This window comes from Oreochromis aureus, linkage group 18, assembly GCF_013358895.1.
Source record: "Oreochromis aureus strain Israel breed Guangdong linkage group 18, ZZ_aureus, whole genome shotgun sequence".
In the NCBI taxonomy this organism is placed as follows: Eukaryota; Metazoa; Chordata; class Actinopteri; order Cichliformes; family Cichlidae; genus Oreochromis; species Oreochromis aureus.
This window is the reverse complement of record NC_052959.1, coordinates 11,382,057-11,401,318: the sequence shown is the minus strand read 5'-3', so window position 1 is coordinate 11,401,318 and position 19,262 is coordinate 11,382,057. Positions and strand designations below refer to the sequence as shown.

Here is a 19,262-nt window from a genome sequence, read left to right as displayed (position 1 = left end):
CAAACACGTTCTCATCTCTAAAAAGAAAAGTGAAATCTCATGGACAAACTCCTGTTGCTGATAGTCTTATGTGATATGCGTAATGCTTTAAGAACTGCTGACATGATGAACTTTTGTGTTCCCAGGAGTCCCTGATCCAGCATTAATTAGTAGATTGTGCACTTTTTTTTTCACTCTTTTAACCTATTCTTATCAGCAAAGTGCCAACATCATGCACTCCATGATTGTCAACAGTTTCAGCCACTCTCTCTCCCACAGATTAACCTAGCAGTGCCAGTCAGCACCAGCGCAGGGGCGGTTCAGGTTTAATGTTTAAGCTTTTAGTACCACCTCTTTTGTCCGCACACATTAGCCAGTCTCCCTGTGTGTGCTAAACCAGGAGTGAGTCACCCGAGAGATTGAAGAGAGTGAACTGTGTGGGCCTGCTGGACAGTTGCAGCTCAAAAATCCCATGAGAAAGTGCCATCTCTACATGACCAGAGAGTTGGGGTCAAGGTAAGCTGTTGGATTTGACATTTAAAAAACAAATGTAGAATCAGGTGTTCCGTTTTTTAAAAATCAGCGATAGTATCGCAACAGTAGTGAAGTACACGGAGCCGCAGCATTGTGTGAGTCACAACTCACACAAGTCCTCTGTAATTAGCAAAGCCCAAGCAGCACTGGAGTCATGTTGGGGTCTTTTTTGGAGTTGTTGTATTCCAGCAGTTTGTGGTGTATGTGTCGTGCTGTTCGACATGGTGTGACTAATGGCTTTAACGGCCATTTCCACTAATTTTGGCCCATGTCATACAAACCACACTCCACTGCTGTTAACTGTACTGCAAACAACACAACTGTGTTTTAGAAATCTTGAATCGAGGCTTTCCTTCGTTTTCTATTTAAAACAGAAATATTGTGTCACCATATATTTGCAACTGGTTGAGGAGGTCTATGCATAAGATACCTCACTGTATAAGAATCTGACATTTGTCTTTATCGGGAAGGTTTTTATTTTTAACTATGTCCTGTAAATTTTAATTCAGTAGTAGAAACCCACAAATGATTATCTTTCTATCTATCTATAGATAGATATATACATACACATGGCTTCATTTTTACCCAAATAAACTGATATACAAATGTTTGAATGTTATTTGTAGAATGCTACTATTCTTTCTCTTTCCCACAGCTTCTCTTTGTCTCGCTGTGGTAAAGATTCTGCGATTACATTTTTACTAATGAATTCCCAAAATCAGCCCACAGCATGAAATCCTTCAAGAAACAAGACCACGAGGGAGTGGTCAGGTCCTCCACCATTAAAGATCCACCAGTTCCTGTATGGGTTACTCACACACCCACACCGGATAATATCACCGATGATGGCGAGGATGATGCGACCTCCACAGGTCGCACATCCAGTTCTCCACCTTATGCTGAGCAAGAGAAGGAAAAAAAAGGAAGCCTGAAGGACAGATTGAAATCCCTCATCCCTCAGTCATGGGGCAAAAAATGGACAAAAGAAAGCGACTCTGAAGCCAGCACAACTGGTATCCAGATCCTACCTAATGGGACCAGAGTGAGCCCCCCGGTAAGTCCCTTGGTGGAGCGTCGGAACTGGAATGAATCTCTGGGAAGCTCCAGTCACAGCTCACATAAGCCTTTGATAAGAGAGAGTCCCACTGACGGTCTCTTTGGTCACGTCCCAGTAGAGGAGTCACTACTGTCCAGCATCCACCCTGCAGAGTATTACGCTGAGAAGGTGGAGGTCTACAAGCAGAAGTACTCTTATTTGAAATCATGGCCGGGATTGCTCAGGCTTCTAGCTGGACTTCAGCTCCTGTTTGGAGGAATGGTTTTTGCATGTGTCATTGCTTACATTCAGAAAGACAGTGAATGGTCCAACAGCTACGGACTCTATAATGGTGTATACAACAATGGGATGGGCCTGTCTGGGTACAGCTACAGAGGTCCTATGACTCCTTTCATTCTAGCTGTAGCTGGAATCTCATGGATCCTTACTCTGTGTCTCCTGGTGGTGGGAATGACAATGTACTATCGCACTATACTTCTCGACTCCTCGTGGTGGCCCCTGACAGAGGCCTTCATCAACGTGGCTCTGTTCCTGTTCTACATGGCAGCAGGGATAGTTTACCTGAACGACTTGAATCGCGGGGGGCTGTGCTACACAACAATAGGTATTAACCCCATCGTCGCGAATCTGTGTCGGGTTGATGGTGGCCAGATGGCAGGAACAGCTTTCATCTTCATCAACATGGCCCTGTATCTAGGAAGCTTCCTGGTATGTCTGAAGATGTGGAGGCATGAAGCTGCACGTAGAGAGAGGCAGTATTTTGAGAACCAGGTACAGATTTTTACTCCTCTGTAAACAAATATGAAATACAAGGTCATGTCTTCTAAATCTGAATAATGACTGAAATACATTTCAGAGCTGCATATATGAAGGTATCCTCATGAATACAGTACAGTTGAATTCTCTGTGAAAGGCTAATACAGTGGAAAGCCACCTTTAAATTGCTCATCATCACAGTTTTTTCTGTTAAAGTTGTTTAATATTTAGCTCATTTCTTGTGTGGCAGATGAAGCTTGGACATCACTTTTCAACTTCTGTCGTTATTTGGGGTTTTAAATATCATTTATTAGGCAGAGGTTGTCTGTCTCTCTGTGTTAGCCCTGTGACAACTTGGCATCCTGTCTAGGGTGTACCCCGCCTCTCACCTTATGACAGCTAGGATAGGCTCCAGGCCCCCCATGACCCTACACTGAATAATCCATAGAGGGTGGCTGGATTGATGTTATGTTATGAATAACAGCAAACGTACTGTATGTAACTTTATTGTCAATTTGTCTGCAGCTAATTCTACCAACAGACAAGGCCTTAAAGTGAGGGTGAATTTTAAAGAACAGAGTTGCACCTGTAAATGTAGCTATCACCTGCATCTTTGGCACAAGGGCAGCTACTTTGTTCCAGTAACAATACTGATAATGATAAAATAACATCAGCACTGCTCCCATGACCATATCATTTCCCCACTGGCAGATAAACAGGTCTAAGAGGGCTGCCTGTTCTGTGACGTTGCAGGTTTGATAGAGCTAAATAGAAATATCAGATACACAGATGACTGGGGGGTTAGCAAAATATATCCCATGAGTAACCCACAGCAAATATTTGAAGAATAAAACAAGAATGAAGCAAATTAGTTTTCAATGTATGGCTGTTCCAGCTGTTGACAACAACATCTGGGCCACTGTAGGCTAACAAAACAACTATATTACTATGAGTGCAGATCGCCACATAACCTGTGCAGTAAACCTGTCTCTATAGTCTTCTGTAATGGCGTGTTGGGATAATATGTATAGTGATGTCAAATAAGAAAGGATGAGAAGCCAGATGTGAACATAATTGGTCCATTAAAGAAATGCAGCTTTATTTTTCAAAATAAAAGCCTTAATGTAATGATGGCACATGCCAGTATAGTGTTTAGAACATCTTGTTCATTTGTTTTGTATTTGCCAGATGATGTTTTTCTTTTACCTTCAGCCTCAGGAGGAGTTTCAGCAGTCCATCCCACTCAAACCGGTAACAAAAAAACGCATATCATTCAGGGATGATGAAGCTGATAAAGCGCTGAGTAAAGATTATAACAATCGGGATAATCTCCTACATGAGGTCCAAAAGAATCCAGTCAACCTGAACCCCAAAGTGCACATCATTGCAGACTACATCATGTAAGTTAACATTTACATGTTGAATCACACCATTAGTTCTGTATTTATTTGTATTATTTATATACTGTAGGAACATTACCACATACAGAAAAATACAAAGAATCCGTTTTACTGTGTGTCTCCTTTCTGTAGCAAGTATCCAGAGATCAGCTGTGTGGAGGAAAGGGAAAAGTACAAAGCAGTTTTCAATGATCAGTATCAGGAATACAAAGACCTTCACAGAGACATCAGTGCTACTCTGAGTAAGTTCAGAGAGCTGGATCTCATGATGGAACGACTCCCCAGAGAGACAAATAGCAAAGAGGTGAGATTCATACCAACCTCCCAGGTAATAATCAGATGCCAATTTTAAATGGGCATTAATTACTTTGTTATTCATACAGGACCAACACAGGATTCAAAGTATTGTAAAGAAGTATCACCAGAAACGGAATGTAAGTGACAGAAGGTTTTTTTTCACCTTTTTTTAAAAAAAATTTTAATGACAGTATAAACCACGATTTCTGCAGCTGCTCACACTGAAATCAATTGTAGCAATTTTCAAATTTAACCATAGAGGTATTAGAGTTCTGTCTTCTGCCCAGGTAATAGTAGCTTTTATTCGATAATTGTCTACTGATGCAAATAATTCTGAAAAATCATGTTTAACACAGATCAATTACAGAATGAATTGGGTAAGAAAGGATGGAAATAGAGTTTTCAGCCATTAATCAGCAGACTGTTGTGTGCGTGTTTCGCAGGACCCTACTTTCCTAGAGAAAAAGGAACGCTGTGACTACTTGAAAGCCAAGTTGAGCCACATTAAAAACAGAATCCGTGTTTATGACCAGGAGACCATGGCAGATGGTCAGACATGAAGAAGTTCAGAAAGAAGTGTCCGCAGCAACTGATGAACTGATGAAATAAAAACACTTTTTAAAATCTCCTCTTCTGTTTTGTGTGACAGACAATATTCTTCCTTCTGGAAAAGTCTGATTGTTGCACATCATTGTATTTTCATGTAAAATTAGATCAATGTTTACACAAATTCTGGTTTGTGACATGATTATACTACTTGGCCTACAACATTATAAGAGATGCTTCTTCTGTAGAGCTTTGACTTGACGGTTTTGTGTTTCTAAACACTTTCTTGTCATTTCTGTGATGGCTGAGCAATGTTCAAATGCTTTGGGTAGAAATAAAATCAAGTTAAAGGATTGTTATATATCTTTCTGTAATAAATTTTTTTAACTATATTAATTTTACGCTGTTATTTCTTTACTTTTCACTTTTCTTCTTTGGGCACCACAGCAAAAGCAAGTTCTTAGTTATCAGTTAAAAAAAAACTGCAGGTGCCAAATTAACAGAACTTGGAAACTGGCAATAATTTTTAATCTAATGATATTAATATATTTTGGAGATTTCATAGTTTATCTGATTTAAAAATGTTAAATAAGAGAATGCAGCAAAATTTCTCCCAAATGTATTGTAAAGTAACTCAGTTCAGAAATATTATTCTTGTTCTCAGACTCTGCCACAGACATTAATAGAATACACAATGAAGAGATATTATCTATGAAATCAGCAGCTGTGGTATTTCTATTAAGACAACAACAAAAACAACAAGAACAACAAACCAAACAACAAACAAAACCACCTGTTGATCCTTTCTCTTGTCATATACACCCATTAGAACAGATTTATAGTCACTGGCCATGTTATTAGTTACACATTGCTTGTACCAGACTCAACTACTTTGGACTTAAGGCCTGCCTTAATAGCTAATTAACATAGATTCAACAAGGTGCTTGGAATATTCCTCTGACATTTTGGTCCATATTGACATGATACCATCACATATTTGCTGCAGATTTGGAAGCTACACATCCGTGATGTTACTCTCCACATCCCAAAGCTGCTCTGCTGGACTGAGATCTGGTGACTGTAGAGGCCATTTGAGTATAGTGAACTTAATGCCATGTTCAAGAAATCGGTTTGAGATGATCTGAGTTTTGTGACAGGGAGTGCTATGCTGCTGGAAGCAGCCATCAGAAGATGGGCGCACTGTGGTCATAAACGGATGGACATGGTCAGTAACAATACTCAGGTAGGCAGTAAGGTAGTAAAGTGAGACTCATCAAACCAGGCAGTGTTTTTCCAGTCTTCTTTTGTCAGGTTTGGTGAGCCTGTGTGAACTGTAGCGTCAGTTTCCTGTTTTTAGCTGACAGCAGTAGCACCCGGTGTGGTCTTCTGCTGCTGTAACCAATCACCTTCAAGGTTTTGATATGTCGTGCATTCAGATATACTCTTTCGCATACCTTGCTTCTAATGAGTGGTTATTTAAATTACTGTTGCTCTCCTGGCGGCTCCAAACACTCTGGTCATTCTCCTCTGACCTATGACATCAATAAGGTATTTTCACCCAGAGAACTGCGGCTCACTGGATATTTTCTCCTGAACCCAGGAGATGATCGTGTGAGAAAATCCCGGCAGTTTAGCAGTGTCTGAAATACTTAGACCAGCCTGTCTGACAAAAGCAGTTATGCACTTATTGTTATGATTTTGTAGTTAAGTATCACTCTGCATGGTATAAAGTATGAATCATAGATCACATGAATTGTATTTTTTACAAATATATTATAATTGATTAAAAGATTTGTCAAAAAGGTTTCGGTCTAATGCGTGGACTGGGCTGATTATCAGTAGGTTATACTTAGGTTGGAGGTTGTAAACTTAAATTTGAATGTAGCAGGAGCCTGGGTATAAACTGTCACGAGCACGTGGGTGAAGCAGGTCGTAGCGGGTGAACTGTGCCCCTGCAGAGACGCTCGGCAGCTCCGGAGGGTGTGGGTGAAGCTTTCGAAACTTTCATTGTTTTGTTAGGAGAAACTATCCATCCAGTAAAATAAAGCCGAAGTTAACGATCGTTGATGGGATATAAAGCGGACGGTGTGGTGGTGGACAGGAGTCATGAACAACGCGGTTTAAGCACAGCTGAACCTGGACCGGTGTAAAGTTTACGAGCTTTCCACGGTGCTTGGGTAAGTTGCGTAACTGATATGTCCCTGTTGATTCTTCTCTGAAATTTTTTACATTTAAAGAGAATTTTTTAAATTATTATTGACCGTTTAACCTCGCTGATGATGCTGATTGATTAAACGAAAACCTCCGAGTATTAACAATTGAGTTTAAAACATTTTACGACCAAGTAAAATGCTCATATTTTAAACTCGGAATGACAGTGGACTGAATATTGTTTTTTCTGGGCTGAAGTGGAATGAACCTCTTTTAATGTAGAGATGTTCAGTTATACACAAATAGCACACAGTTGCAGTAACAGAGAAGTACATTAGTTCGTTATTTTACGGGTTTAAATCAAACAGAAAAAGTTAAATTTGGGGGGTTTAAGTTGTATCTTCCCCTCTCCGTAAGTGGTGCTGACAATCAGCAGGTGCGCACAGGTAACATGCAGAACAGGGGATATGGCTGTGGCTCTCCACTGCTGAAAACACCACGCATGGCTGCTCCGGCTCACCTCTTATCTGCTGTGTGTCTGAATAATTGAAGCGTGCTTGGTTTGAGCTCATTGGAGTGATGAAGTGTGGGTCAGCTACACTAGAAAGGGTTCAGGGACGGGCTGAGGTGAGTGTGCTGCATGCTGGTGAGCTGAAAAAGGTACTTATAACTAAAACGTAGCTACACTTCATTAGCGCTTAAAGGGACAGGGAAAATACGTTGGAAGTGAATTCATCTTTTAGATTTTGAAAGTCATTTTACTCATCAAAGCATCCCACCGAAGTATTTAAACTATAAAAAATTGAATTAAAATACTTAGCGCAATAAAATCAGTTTTAAATGCATTATGTTATAGGGCTGATATCTATATAGGCTCAAGGCATTTACCCTTGCATTAATAGTGTCTCATTTTCACCCCTCTTCCAGGTGAAATTGGAGCATTATCCACTAAACCATGTATGAGCCTCGGTACTATGATAGCCCCCCTGTGTACAGCCCACCCTACAGCACTACCTCCCACAGCTTGTATCCCCCAAGGAGTGTCCAATCCCCTCGGAGCCAGAATGTCCCCTACACCTATGATGTCCCACCAGAGTCTTACTACATGGAGGGGAAGCCTCAACACTTCTACCGCTGGTTCTCACCTCCTGGTTTTGTCAAGACCTTCCAAGGAGCCACGGTGCTCATGTGTTTCCTCATCTTCGCCTTAGTAGCGTCAACTTTGGTGTGGGACATGAACAGATTTGGCTATGGGGGATATGGTGTTGTTGATACTGGAGGTGTTGGAGGGTTGGGGTCAGGATATTACGGAGGTAGCTACGGCTATGGCGGCTCCTACATGACTCCTCAGTCTGCCAAGGCAGCGATGATTTCTATGGCCGCCATCAACTTCCCGGTGTCACTGGGGTTCTTGGTGGCGAGTTTCTCACGGTCACGGAGCATACGGACATGCAGGTTTTACCTCACTGTGTTCATCTGCGATATCATCTTAGCTGTCCTTCAGGTGAGTCTGTCTCATCAAACAAAGAAAGCAAGTCACAAATTTTTCAGTTGTTCATGTTCATCAAATCACTTCGATCAGCACTCATCACCCATCCATTCATTCTTCTTCTGCTTTTCAAAAGCAGTTGTCCTAACAGGATACACCCTGGACAGGTCGCCAGTCTATCGCAGGGCCAGCATATGAGAAACAAACAACCATTTAATTGACTTGCACACCTTCAGCTAGATTGAAATCACCAACTAACCTAACACCCTGCATATCTTTGACTAGTAGGAAGAAGCCAGAGTAGCCAAAGAGAACCCGCACAGATACAGGAGAACATGCTAACTCCATGCAGAAGGACCCCAGTCAGAGAGGGAACACAGTACAGTGGTTCTGTGTTCTCTGTGGGCTTATCAGTGGGATCCTCTCCTGATCAGTTAGTTTTTACCTGAAACTGAATTGCAGCCTTTTGTGTTCAGAAATGATGCTAAATTAAATGTTTGAGCCAAATGTTTAGTGGAAGTAGAAACTACATGAGACTTCTGTGTTTTTAATGTGTGGCATTGGCAAATCACTGAAATTACTTATTATGATTAAATTTGCTTTCGGTTTGTCGTCTAGGGCATCATTGACATCATCTTTGTGATTGGGGTGAACCCGATGTCTCAGAGCTCGCAGAGCATGCTGTACAACCCCATGCTCATGATGTGTCAGAACATCCAGGGCAGCCCTAGCCTCAGTGGCAGCGTGGGGGCCGGTTTTCCTGGGGGGTTTCCTCTGTACAATCAATACCTGCAGCACTACTGCTACATGGACCCCGAGGAGGTTAGCAGGAAGTATCTATCTATCTATCTATCTATCTATCTATCTATCTATCTATCTATCTATCTATCTATCTATCTATCTATCTATCTATCTATCTATCTATCTATCTATCTATCTATCTATCTATCTAAAGTTCAATCTTTCCTCAGGCAGTGGCGTTTGTGTTGGGTCTTCTGGTGGTGGTGGCTTTGTCGTTTTCTGCTTACTTCGCCTACAAGACCCGCAGCAAGATTTGGCGCCATGGAAAAGCTAACATCCACTGGGATGAGCCCGTGGCCAGGCCATCGGAGGGGCAGGATATACAGGACTGGGTGAGCAAAGTCTCATTACAGTTTTTTTTAATTGGTTTGGCACTATTTTCATAACTAAAGTGTGCATTTTCAAATCTCTCAGTACAAAACTCACATTTGATCACATTTGTAACACCACTAGTCATTCTTTCAAATCAGATGTCATGATTTCATTGCATTTGCACATAGTTACATTCCACGTAATCATTGTATCAGAACACATGATCACTGTGATATAGTTTGAGAACATTTGCTTTAATCACCCAAACAAAACAGTAAGCTCTTTTTTCAACTTAGTACTTTTACCAATCATTTCATTCAGGAGAAAATAATACAAGGTAAGCGATTCAAATTGTCCTTGGTGATGAATGAGTGTAACTGAACTGTAAAACTGTACACAGCAAATATTACACTTATGTTCAGACATAAAAAAATTATATAACTATACATATACATATACATACACACAGACACACACACACATGAAAAGGGGAAAAAAACAAGTCATTTACATAAGCAAAATATATTTTTATTTTATTTTATTCTCATCACTTTTACACAATTAATCAAGCCGGTCATTAACATTGGGCCATAAATTTTCATCAACATCACAGTGGATGTCTTCGTTGTTCAGGCACCGTGGGAAAAATCTCCTGGCATGACGAATCCAGGCTTGACATTGCTCAGCAGTTATATCACCACAAGCTTCACACATGGCTTGAAGAAGGGAGACATGCTCATGGGGATGGCGATCATACACCTTCCACCTCCATGTAGAGAAGAATTCCTCAATTGGGTTGAGAAAGGGGAATATGGTGGAAGATAGAGGGTCATGAAGCGAGGATGTGTTTGAAACCATTCCTGAACCAGCTGTGCATGGTGGAAGCTGACATTGTCCCACACAACAACATAGACAATGTCTTCTCCCTGACAGGCCTGCTCCAGTTCATTTAAAAAAACTATCAGGTGTTCAGTGTTGTATGACCCTAGAACTGGTCTACAGCCTACCACACCATCTTCAGATATAGCTGCACACATTGAGATGTTTCCCCCACGTTGTCCAGGGACTTGGATGGTAGCCCTTTGTCCAATAAGGTTACGTCCTCTGCGTCTAGTTTTTGCCAGATTGAAACCGGCCTCATCAACAATAAAAAATATACTTGTGATGATTCACAGCAGCGTCCAGCTCCATCACCCTCTAAAATGATAATTTAGTTAGTTTTTTTTTTACAACTAATAGTTGTCAGTACTGTTACAGTAATTGCATGCCAGTTTAGTGTTGTACCTGAATATATTCTGAACGCAGTTGTTTCACCCGGACATTGTTCCTCTCAAAAGGAACCAAGTAAATTTGTTTCATGGAAACTTGGTGCTTCTTCAAAAGCCGGGCAATCGTTGGAAGGCTAATTGATGGCACATTGGCAAAGGTGTCATTGCTGTTCTCAATAGCCTGTTTGATTTCAGACAGCCGTATGTCATTCCTTGCCCTGACCATGTCCACCACAGCCAACTCCTGCTGGTCAGTCAAAACACGTGGGCGACCACCACCAGGTTGTCTCCTGTTAATTCTGAGGACAATCATATACTGTCAATATTGAAGTATTACCAATCACATTACTGTAAACTGACAATTACATGTTGTTCATCTATACAATAGGGTACTATTTTTAGAAGTGAAGTTGCTATAGCAGACATACCGGTTTTCTTGGCGAAAAGTTTGGATGATAGAGCTGACAGTTGACCTTTGTAAATTAGGCTGTACCAACCTGGCAGCCTCAGCCATGGTAAAGCCTCTGTTAACCACATGGTCAACAATGATGGCCCGGACTTCATTAGAGATGATGGTGCGTTGAGCACCACCACCTCTTCCTCTTTGTCCGTGCCCACCTCTCTGTCGAGGAGCACCACCACCTCTTCCTCTTTGTCCGTGCCCACCTCTCTGTCGAGGAGCACCACCACCTCTTCGATGAAGGTTTCCTCTCCCACGAGTCTATCCTGCTCCATATTTGAACAGTGCAAAGTCTCAAACACAGTTCTACTTATATGGTAACTAATTGTGATCATCAGGGGGACACAATTAGCAATTAGTATTTCTAGATTGAAAGCTCTTGCAGCAATGTGTAACTTACAAATGACCAGACAACAATCAGTCAAGTTGAAAATCCATGGACATAATGAATGATTCATTGATTAAACATTAAGATCAGTTGAATTGAATGACAGACAAATGTATTAAACTGAATGATAAGAGATGCAAATCAAAAATTTTATAGGGATAACATTATGAAAGGCAGTAACTGTGAACGAAACATTTATTTAGATGAAACACTTATTTTGTGTAGTGAAAAGGATATTTTGCCATTATGTGTATTGTACTAACACAATTGGAAATATGCTGAAATGTTTGAAAAAGGTGCACTTTTGATGATCTGTTGCGATATAAGTACGAAGAGTTTTGAAAATGTACCAATTGCTTGTGGAAACTGCGCCAAACCAATTAAAAAAAACTGTATTATTATTGACAAAGCATATAAATGGAGAACTGATGTTTATTAGCTGAGGATAAATAAAAAAGTTAATTAACAAAAAGATCTTGACTTATTTTTGTATAACTTCATTTTTTACAGTTAGAGTTACATCACTTCCTACATGGTCACGATGGCTTTTTTTTTTATATACCAGCACCAATGAATTCCCAGCATTTATATAAACAAACTGTTGAAGTTTTCATGCATTGACAGTGAAAAATGAGTGTCACAAACTCACAATACCTGTCGATGTTGATTCAAAGAATACTGGTGTTTATCCATGACACTCCCAGGTTTCACTCTGACTGATGATTAACCAGACTAGTGATAACAGGCACATAGAAACCATTTAAGAATGACAGTCAGGCAGCATTACAAGGTCCAGGTTTTACCTTATAGTGACATGAAACTGATCAGGAGGCTCATAACGTAACTCACTTTATGGTTAAGAGCCAGGTTTTAAGTTTCACTTTGCACACAGTCTCAGAATGATTCATTTAGAACCAGAAAAATTTGTGGTAAACGCATTTTTTTTAACTAGTTGTCCCTAAATAAAATTAAGTTGTTTTGTTCCTAACCTCACAGATTTACAACATATTACATAATATATTACACCATACAGCAACAAAGACGGCAATAAATGAACCTCATGTAGCAAAGGTGTCGGCACCTCGTTCAGTTATTTTTTAATTGATATTACTGTATTCTCCATGTAATCAGCCAAAACCCACAGAAACCAGTACAATATCCATCTAAAGAAATAACCCTGAACAGCAGCTTGACTTCTTAGATTTTATCGATGGGATAAGATATGTGAGTATGATGCAGATTACAAACAATATTTCTATGTTGTCTCTGTCACATGTATTTTTGTTTAAATTTAGATGACATAAATTATGACTTAGAAACTAAAAAATCTACTTAAAACTGAGACACATAAAAGAGACAGACAGAAATAAAAGCTCTTGACTAACACGCAGCACCACTTTGTTCCATCTGTTTGAATCAAGATTTTACCCACAGAAAAAACATTTGCTTGATCTATAGTACCAATTTGTACACATTTAATGGTTTTTCATTATTTTTATACATGACAGTATAGTAGAACAGTCCTGAAGACATCAAACAATTTAAATAACACAATTACAGTTTACAGTCGTGGTAATTTGGGGCTTTTAATTGCCACTCACTCTCACAAACATTTGATTAAATGTCCCTCAGCAAGTTGCCCATTAGCCTGTATGGGAATTAGAGAAAATCCAAAATAAATTCAAACTCATGCACCCACTTCTTGTTTTTTAAAGCCATTAAAGATGAATGCTGTATAATTATTTCACCATGCAAAAAAGACAGTTCAAAAAAATAACTAAAAGCCCCAAATTACCATGACATTCAAGCCTGTGATGAGAGCATGTAAACTTCTGACCTTTACTGAATGTGCCAAGCAAAAAATGTGAACAAAGCATTCCTCAAATAACCTCCTTTGCTTTGATAACAGGTTTGAGTACTGTTCATTCCAACAAGCGACTTCCTTAGGTTATCATAAAATTTTTTCCAGCAGTCTTGCAGGAGCTGCCAGCTGCGATAAGCATTTCTTGACTGATTTCCTCACTCTGCATCCCAACCATGATGGGGTGGTTTAGGTCAGGCTGTTGGAATGGCCATGCCATCTGATGCACTACTCCATCACTTTGCCACTTGGTCCGCTACAAAGCTCACAGAACGTTGAGGTGCAATTTGGCTCATTGTCATGTCACTAATAAACATCCTCCACAGCATGTTTATTAATGGGAACCAAAATGTGCACATACCGTCCAATCTGCCTTCTTTGCATTTCTCAGAGATGCAGGTATGCGTCATCTCAGATTATGACCTCCGCAATGATGCGGGGTTTGAGGAATTTAAAGAATTAGTTCTTTTGGGGTTTTATTGACACATGTATCAATGAAAGGACAAGAAAAATTGATTTGAGAGCTTTTCTCAGAGACCATCAGCGGTCCAGCATTTACCAGCTATTCCTGCTGCTTTGACGCTATGTGCTCTTTTTATTTCACAGTAGCCTGATGCGATGTTTAGCAGCGATTAATCTATTAGAGTAGCCATGTGACATGAACGTATCGGGTCCACCATGACTCATTAGGGCAAGGGAAGCAACGTATTCAGTAAGTTCAGTGAAGTCTTGGCCTACATTCTTCCTATCAGCGCAAAGCATGTACCGAGTTGCTTCATCAAGAGGCAGGCCCTATTCTGGGGCACTCTTGTATCGCACTGAAGATGCTTGCCTTGCAGGGAGGCATATATAATGTATGTGGCATGTATAATGAATAAAAAGGGTTGAGTTGCCTCTGTGTTGCTGTGTGAATCCCTACAGAGTGTGGTGGCACTAAATGATTCAGTCTGTGAAGGGGCTGCTACACACTGCTGCAGATTAGACTCCTGGCTAAGACGTAATTTCCCCCGGTTTTGTGCTACATGACTGGAAAAGAGAGATAATTGAGAGAATATAGGAAAAGTAGATTAAAAGCAAATGCGTTATGATATCTGAAAACTGTGTGTTGCTTATGTTGAATTAAAAAAAAAAAACTCAATTAATTTTTTTTATCAGCATCAGGAGTCGACCAGATGACAAGACCTCCTCCAAAGGAAAAATATCTCAAGGTTACGGAGGGATTTTATTGTGATGATTGTTTACATAATGTCGCAGACCTTATTGCTTACAAATGACCATAATAGTGAGTCAAAGCAATCATTAAAGACAGCCTTCCTGGGTAAATTTCTAAATTCTAATAGTTGGCAGCCCTTTGTAAACAACACAATCAATCATTTAATTGGAAATATCTGCAGATTTAGGTAGTAATCAGAACCGTTACTAATAATAATCGTGATGTCTGGATTTAACAATAACAGCTGAATGTGCACCTGTCTGCCGCAGTGGATCAAATTCCTTGCAGCTTTCCTCTAGGTGCTCCCCACCCACACCCCCCACACCCTCACATGGGGGATTGACTTGCAACCCTCACATCCATAAGATCTATTTCACTGACTGCATTTTTCAAACATCAGCTCTCTAGACCTTTATCCTGTGTGACTGCACCCTGTTACAGAAATAGGTCAGACAAGCCTTCATTAATGATGCATATGACAGTGGATCAAATGAGGCGTAATGCAGTTTCAGTGTCTGATATTCTCCGTATCCTATAAGGATGTTTTCTTTTGACAGTAGTTGCAACATCTGTTACACTGTAGGTGTTAAAATATCTGTCTGATAAACACATGCGACTCTTCGCCGCAGTCTCAGCCTTTTCAGCGCGCTGCTGATGATATTGATGTTCACACGCTCTCACACTGTTAGCGCTCTGGTAGAATGCATCTCACATCAGATGGAGCCGGGAAATTGTATTGTGCGGATGTGTCCTTCGAATGAATCGCCTCTGTTAGCTGCTGAAAGAAATGAAGAGATTATTTTAGGTGAGGGGGAGCTCATCCTGAAAACCTGGAGGAGTGCTTCTCTCTCTCTTTAATGGCTGAATGGATATGAGAGCTGTCACACTGTCATGCTGAGGCCAAGGCTAGCGTTTGTGTCTGCCCTTGTATCAGTCTGGCTACATGCGAACGCGTCTGGCAGGGACACGCCGACTTTCAGCCAAGTGTTTCTGAGCAGTTTGGAGAACCCTCCAGTTCTGCACTTCTCCACTTAGGCGACAGAGTCAGTCGAAGGATTTCTTTCCGGCTTAAAAAAAATACATCTCTCAACTCTGGAGGATTATATTATTTATATCATCGTGTTAAATATGGCGTTATCTCAGAAAATACCAAGATAAAGACTTCAGCTCATTCAAACCAGAGGTCCTGAAAGTAAATAAGGAGATTACGATTTGAATGTCCGGATGTTGTCTTAGGTGAATCATGTTGGAGAAGTGCGCAGCACCCAGCAGGCACCGACTGTTGTTGTGTCAGAGAGAGCGGCGCCAGACCTGAGGGCGGAGAACAGCGTGGTCTCCTACGGCAATGGAGCAGTCAGCATCCACAGTGAGGGAAATTACAAAACCAACAGGTGGGTGATGTTTGCAGCAAATGAGTCTGTGACGCACGGATTCTCCAGTGTGGCCTGTGTCCAAATAATAGGTCACATTACAAAAACACACACACACATCTCTCTTCCTGTGAGGACAGTGACTGCTGCCTGATGTTTGGCTTCAAATCCAAACAAGTATTAAATAAAAAAGCAAAAAGAGACACATTTTCGTCACGGTGTCAAACATATAAGTTAAGTTTCCCTGTTCCTGATCTTGATTTTCCACAGTGTCTCTGCAAACAAGAGCAAGACACATGGTGCTGAGCCTTTGTACCAAAACTGCAGGGCCATAGTTTGTCCCAGCAGCTCTTCAGATGAGAGTGACAGCATCAGGCCTCCACCTTATTACCTGAAGAAGGAACGGAAAAAGGACAGAGAGCCAATGCCTGCTGCTCAGGCGACGATCGAGTCGCAGTATGAAACTGGTTACACCACGGGAGACACCGGCAACGGGCTGGACCGGGACCACACAGATTACCTCTACAGGTATGTCCTGAGGTTGCTGCCACGTAATGCTGCAACCTCAGAGAGTTCAGTCAAGGCAAAAGAAGCTTCGGTGGTGTTCAGAGTAGTTTAAATAATAAATACAAAATATAGTCTTGAACCTCAAATTATAAAGACTACATGTCCCTTTACTGAAAAAGAAAAATATGGTTTTACTCATATAATGTTAAAAATATGCATTATGTCTAAATGAAGAGTCTACGTGCTGGTTCAGATGCATTTCCTTCCTTTTAACAATCTCTTAATTTTTTAATGAACGAATGGAATTAAATTAAAAAATGCTGAATATCACTGCAGATGTTGACTAAGCAAGAAAAATTAGCACTGGTATCAGTTTTTAAAAATCCCCTTTGGTTATACCCACAATTAGGTAAAGATCATACCCTGAGGAGGAAAAATTATCTAATCAGTCACATCTTTAATAAAGAAATGACACAGTATTTATAATATTTTAGAGTAAAATACAGCAATATCAGAAAGAAGTGGTCAGGATCACTGTTGCCTCTAAGGGAGTTTAGCTAATTTAATACTGGTGGAGATACTAATGAAAAGCTCCCCTTTGTATCTGCCATTACCCCAATAACAGTTTTAATGTAACAGTGATTTCATGTCTTGGTATTAACACTGTTCCAGGCTGTACCCAGAGATAACTTCAGATGAGCAGCGCAGAAAATACAAGAAGGATTTTGACTCAGATCTGTTGCGCTATAAGATCCTCTGCAGCGAGCTGGATGACATCAGCGACAAGATGCACAAGCTGAGCCGAGAGTTGGACGCACTGGAAGAAGACTCCATGAAGTACCAGGTAGAGAAAAACAGGAATAAGGTGCACAGAGTGGAAAAGCTTAAGGTGGAGGGCCAGGAGAATATATCAGCCAGTCATGGCTGTGGCTGTAAGTATTTGACATTTCCCAGCATAAAGTCTGCAAAACCTTTCTTTTTTCTTTTTTTAGGGTCTGGCAGATGAGTATAACCGACTGAAATACCTTAAAAGTGTGAGTATAAGAAGATCTGTGATGTCATAATGTAAAGTTTGCAGTTTCTTCACTTTCTAGCTGAGAGAAACTGAGTAAATTAAACATGCACTAACCTAAAATCATAGATTGAATTTAAAAGATTAACATGCCTGCTGCATCATCACTCATTGGTTAAATTAAAGATCAGTTGTGAAGCGTCAAACCGAACATTTTTCCAACGTCATCTTAGCGTTTTGAAATCAACGCAGATGGTGAAAAAGTGGGACACTGCATGCTAGTTGGCTAATGACTTGTTTATCATAAGACACACAGATCCCCTTGTTGCTCCTTCTTTCTAACTCTACTGAGGACCATTTCTTAAAAATTACATTTCTTTTATAATCAGTAGGGCTTGAAGCTGGTGATTAAGCCCATAAACTAGACTATTTTCTGATGTTTTGCAGTAAGGGAGCTGAGGGGTATTTTCGAAATTTTTTTCAATGGTCACGCAAACAGAAAAAGTGCAGGATTAGAGTCACCAGGGAAATCAAATAAAAACACATTTTGCAAGACTTTTTGACTGTAAGTTATACTTCTGTCACCATCTTTGCTTGTCTGAAATCTTCCCACATGTCATTTCATCATTCTTTGATTTAACAGCCCAATTTGGGGGCTTTGGGTGGACCATGTTACATCCCCAAATAGCCCTAGATGTAAGGGGAATTACATAATACTAGATAGGGAAACATGAGGAGGCTGTTTGGGTCGGTTTGAAAAGATTTATTGTCAGGTTGTGAATAAAAGGAAGCAGAAGTTCATTTTAGGAAGAGACAAAACCAACACAGCAACCAAACTGGCCCTAACTTGAAATAAAACCCATTGACTGATGAAGCTAGTCAACAGAAAAGTAGACCTCCCTAGCAACCAAAGATAAACAAGAGAAAAAGGGGAATATCAAAAGAATATGGCAACTCTCCCCTACAAGTTCCCTGTGGTCACAATAAATCAGTCGGGTTTAACAAGCAAAAACAAACCAGCTAGGCACATAAGAAACCTACAAAAAAATAAAACTAAAAAATAGCCAAGCTAAGGAAAGGCAGCTTTAGTCAACTTCTATAGGCCCTGGAGAGCATGCAGTGGCTGCAGGACTCATAGTGACATGAAAAGCAGGAACATCAGGAACTAGCAATAGGGAAGGGTGGAACCCAGAGGTCAGGACCTGAAAGCAGAATGTAGCCATCTATATACTTTTTAATTTCTTTAAGGGGAGCTATGACATGTTCGCATGTATTAGACAAATGTAATTTGCTGTTTTACAGTCCAGATTATAAGATAAACTAGCTATCTCATTCCTGCACTGTAACACTACTACAATTGACAATATTGAGGTTTTTAAATATACACTTGCTTAAATTTTTTTTTTTCTAGACGCCTGAGTATCAAGCAAAGAAGAAGCAGAGTAAGGAACTTCGGCAAAAACTTTTCCACATCAAACGTCTGGTGAAAATCTACGACCAAGGTTTCTGCTAGTGTACATTATTCATCTGTCCAGAAAGGTGTGCTGACAAGAATTCACCCAGCATTTACTGACTTTTCCTTCACTGGCTGCACAGAACTTCCCTGCTAGTGGCGCTAATACTGGTCCTACAGCCAGTGAGCCTCATTTCTGTTTTTGACATTAATGTTCATGAAGCTGTAAGCATACAGCAACTCTGTGTGTGGTTTTAAACTGCATAAGAACACGGCACTGTCATATGTCTGTCACCATGTCTGTCATATTTAAGCATGAGATTTCAATTTCAGTTGTAATTTAATTTAAATATATGACAAACTATGTAAGAATACGCTGGAAGATGAGCATAATGTAAATAAAGAAGC

The 19,262-nt window shown here is 40.3% G+C and overlaps 2 protein-coding genes across 3 annotated transcripts; both read left to right on the top strand.

The window, feature by feature from the left end:
- Nucleotides 1-361: 361 nt before the first annotated feature.
- Nucleotides 362-4,961, top strand: ocel1 (occludin/ELL domain containing 1). 2 transcript variants are annotated; one of them, XM_031732498.2, is made up of 6 exons: nt 362-495; nt 1,236-2,341; nt 3,539-3,726; nt 3,859-4,030; nt 4,110-4,160; nt 4,467-4,961. In XM_031732498.2, the coding sequence occupies exons 2-6, from the start codon at nt 1,244-1,246 to the stop codon at nt 4,581-4,583; spliced, it is 1,626 nt and encodes a 541-aa protein (XP_031588358.2). In that variant the 5' UTR covers nt 362-495; nt 1,236-1,243; the 3' UTR covers nt 4,584-4,961. The 2 variants fall into 2 exon arrangements, with proteins under 2 accessions (XP_031588358.2, XP_031588366.2); XM_031732506.2 differs by having other exon boundaries at nt 1,169-2,341.
- Nucleotides 4,962-6,520: 1,559 nt separating this feature from the next.
- On the top strand, nt 6,521-19,254 carry zgc:154006 (uncharacterized protein LOC563016 homolog). Its single transcript, XM_031732463.2, has 9 exons — nt 6,521-6,746; nt 7,648-8,224; nt 8,828-9,031; nt 9,181-9,342; nt 15,749-15,903; nt 16,153-16,410; nt 17,062-17,233; nt 17,382-17,423; nt 18,813-19,254. The coding sequence occupies exons 2-9, from the start codon at nt 7,676-7,678 to the stop codon at nt 18,912-18,914; spliced, it is 1,644 nt and encodes a 547-aa protein (XP_031588323.1). The 5' UTR covers nt 6,521-6,746; nt 7,648-7,675; the 3' UTR covers nt 18,915-19,254.
- Nucleotides 19,255-19,262: the final 8 nt, after the last annotated feature.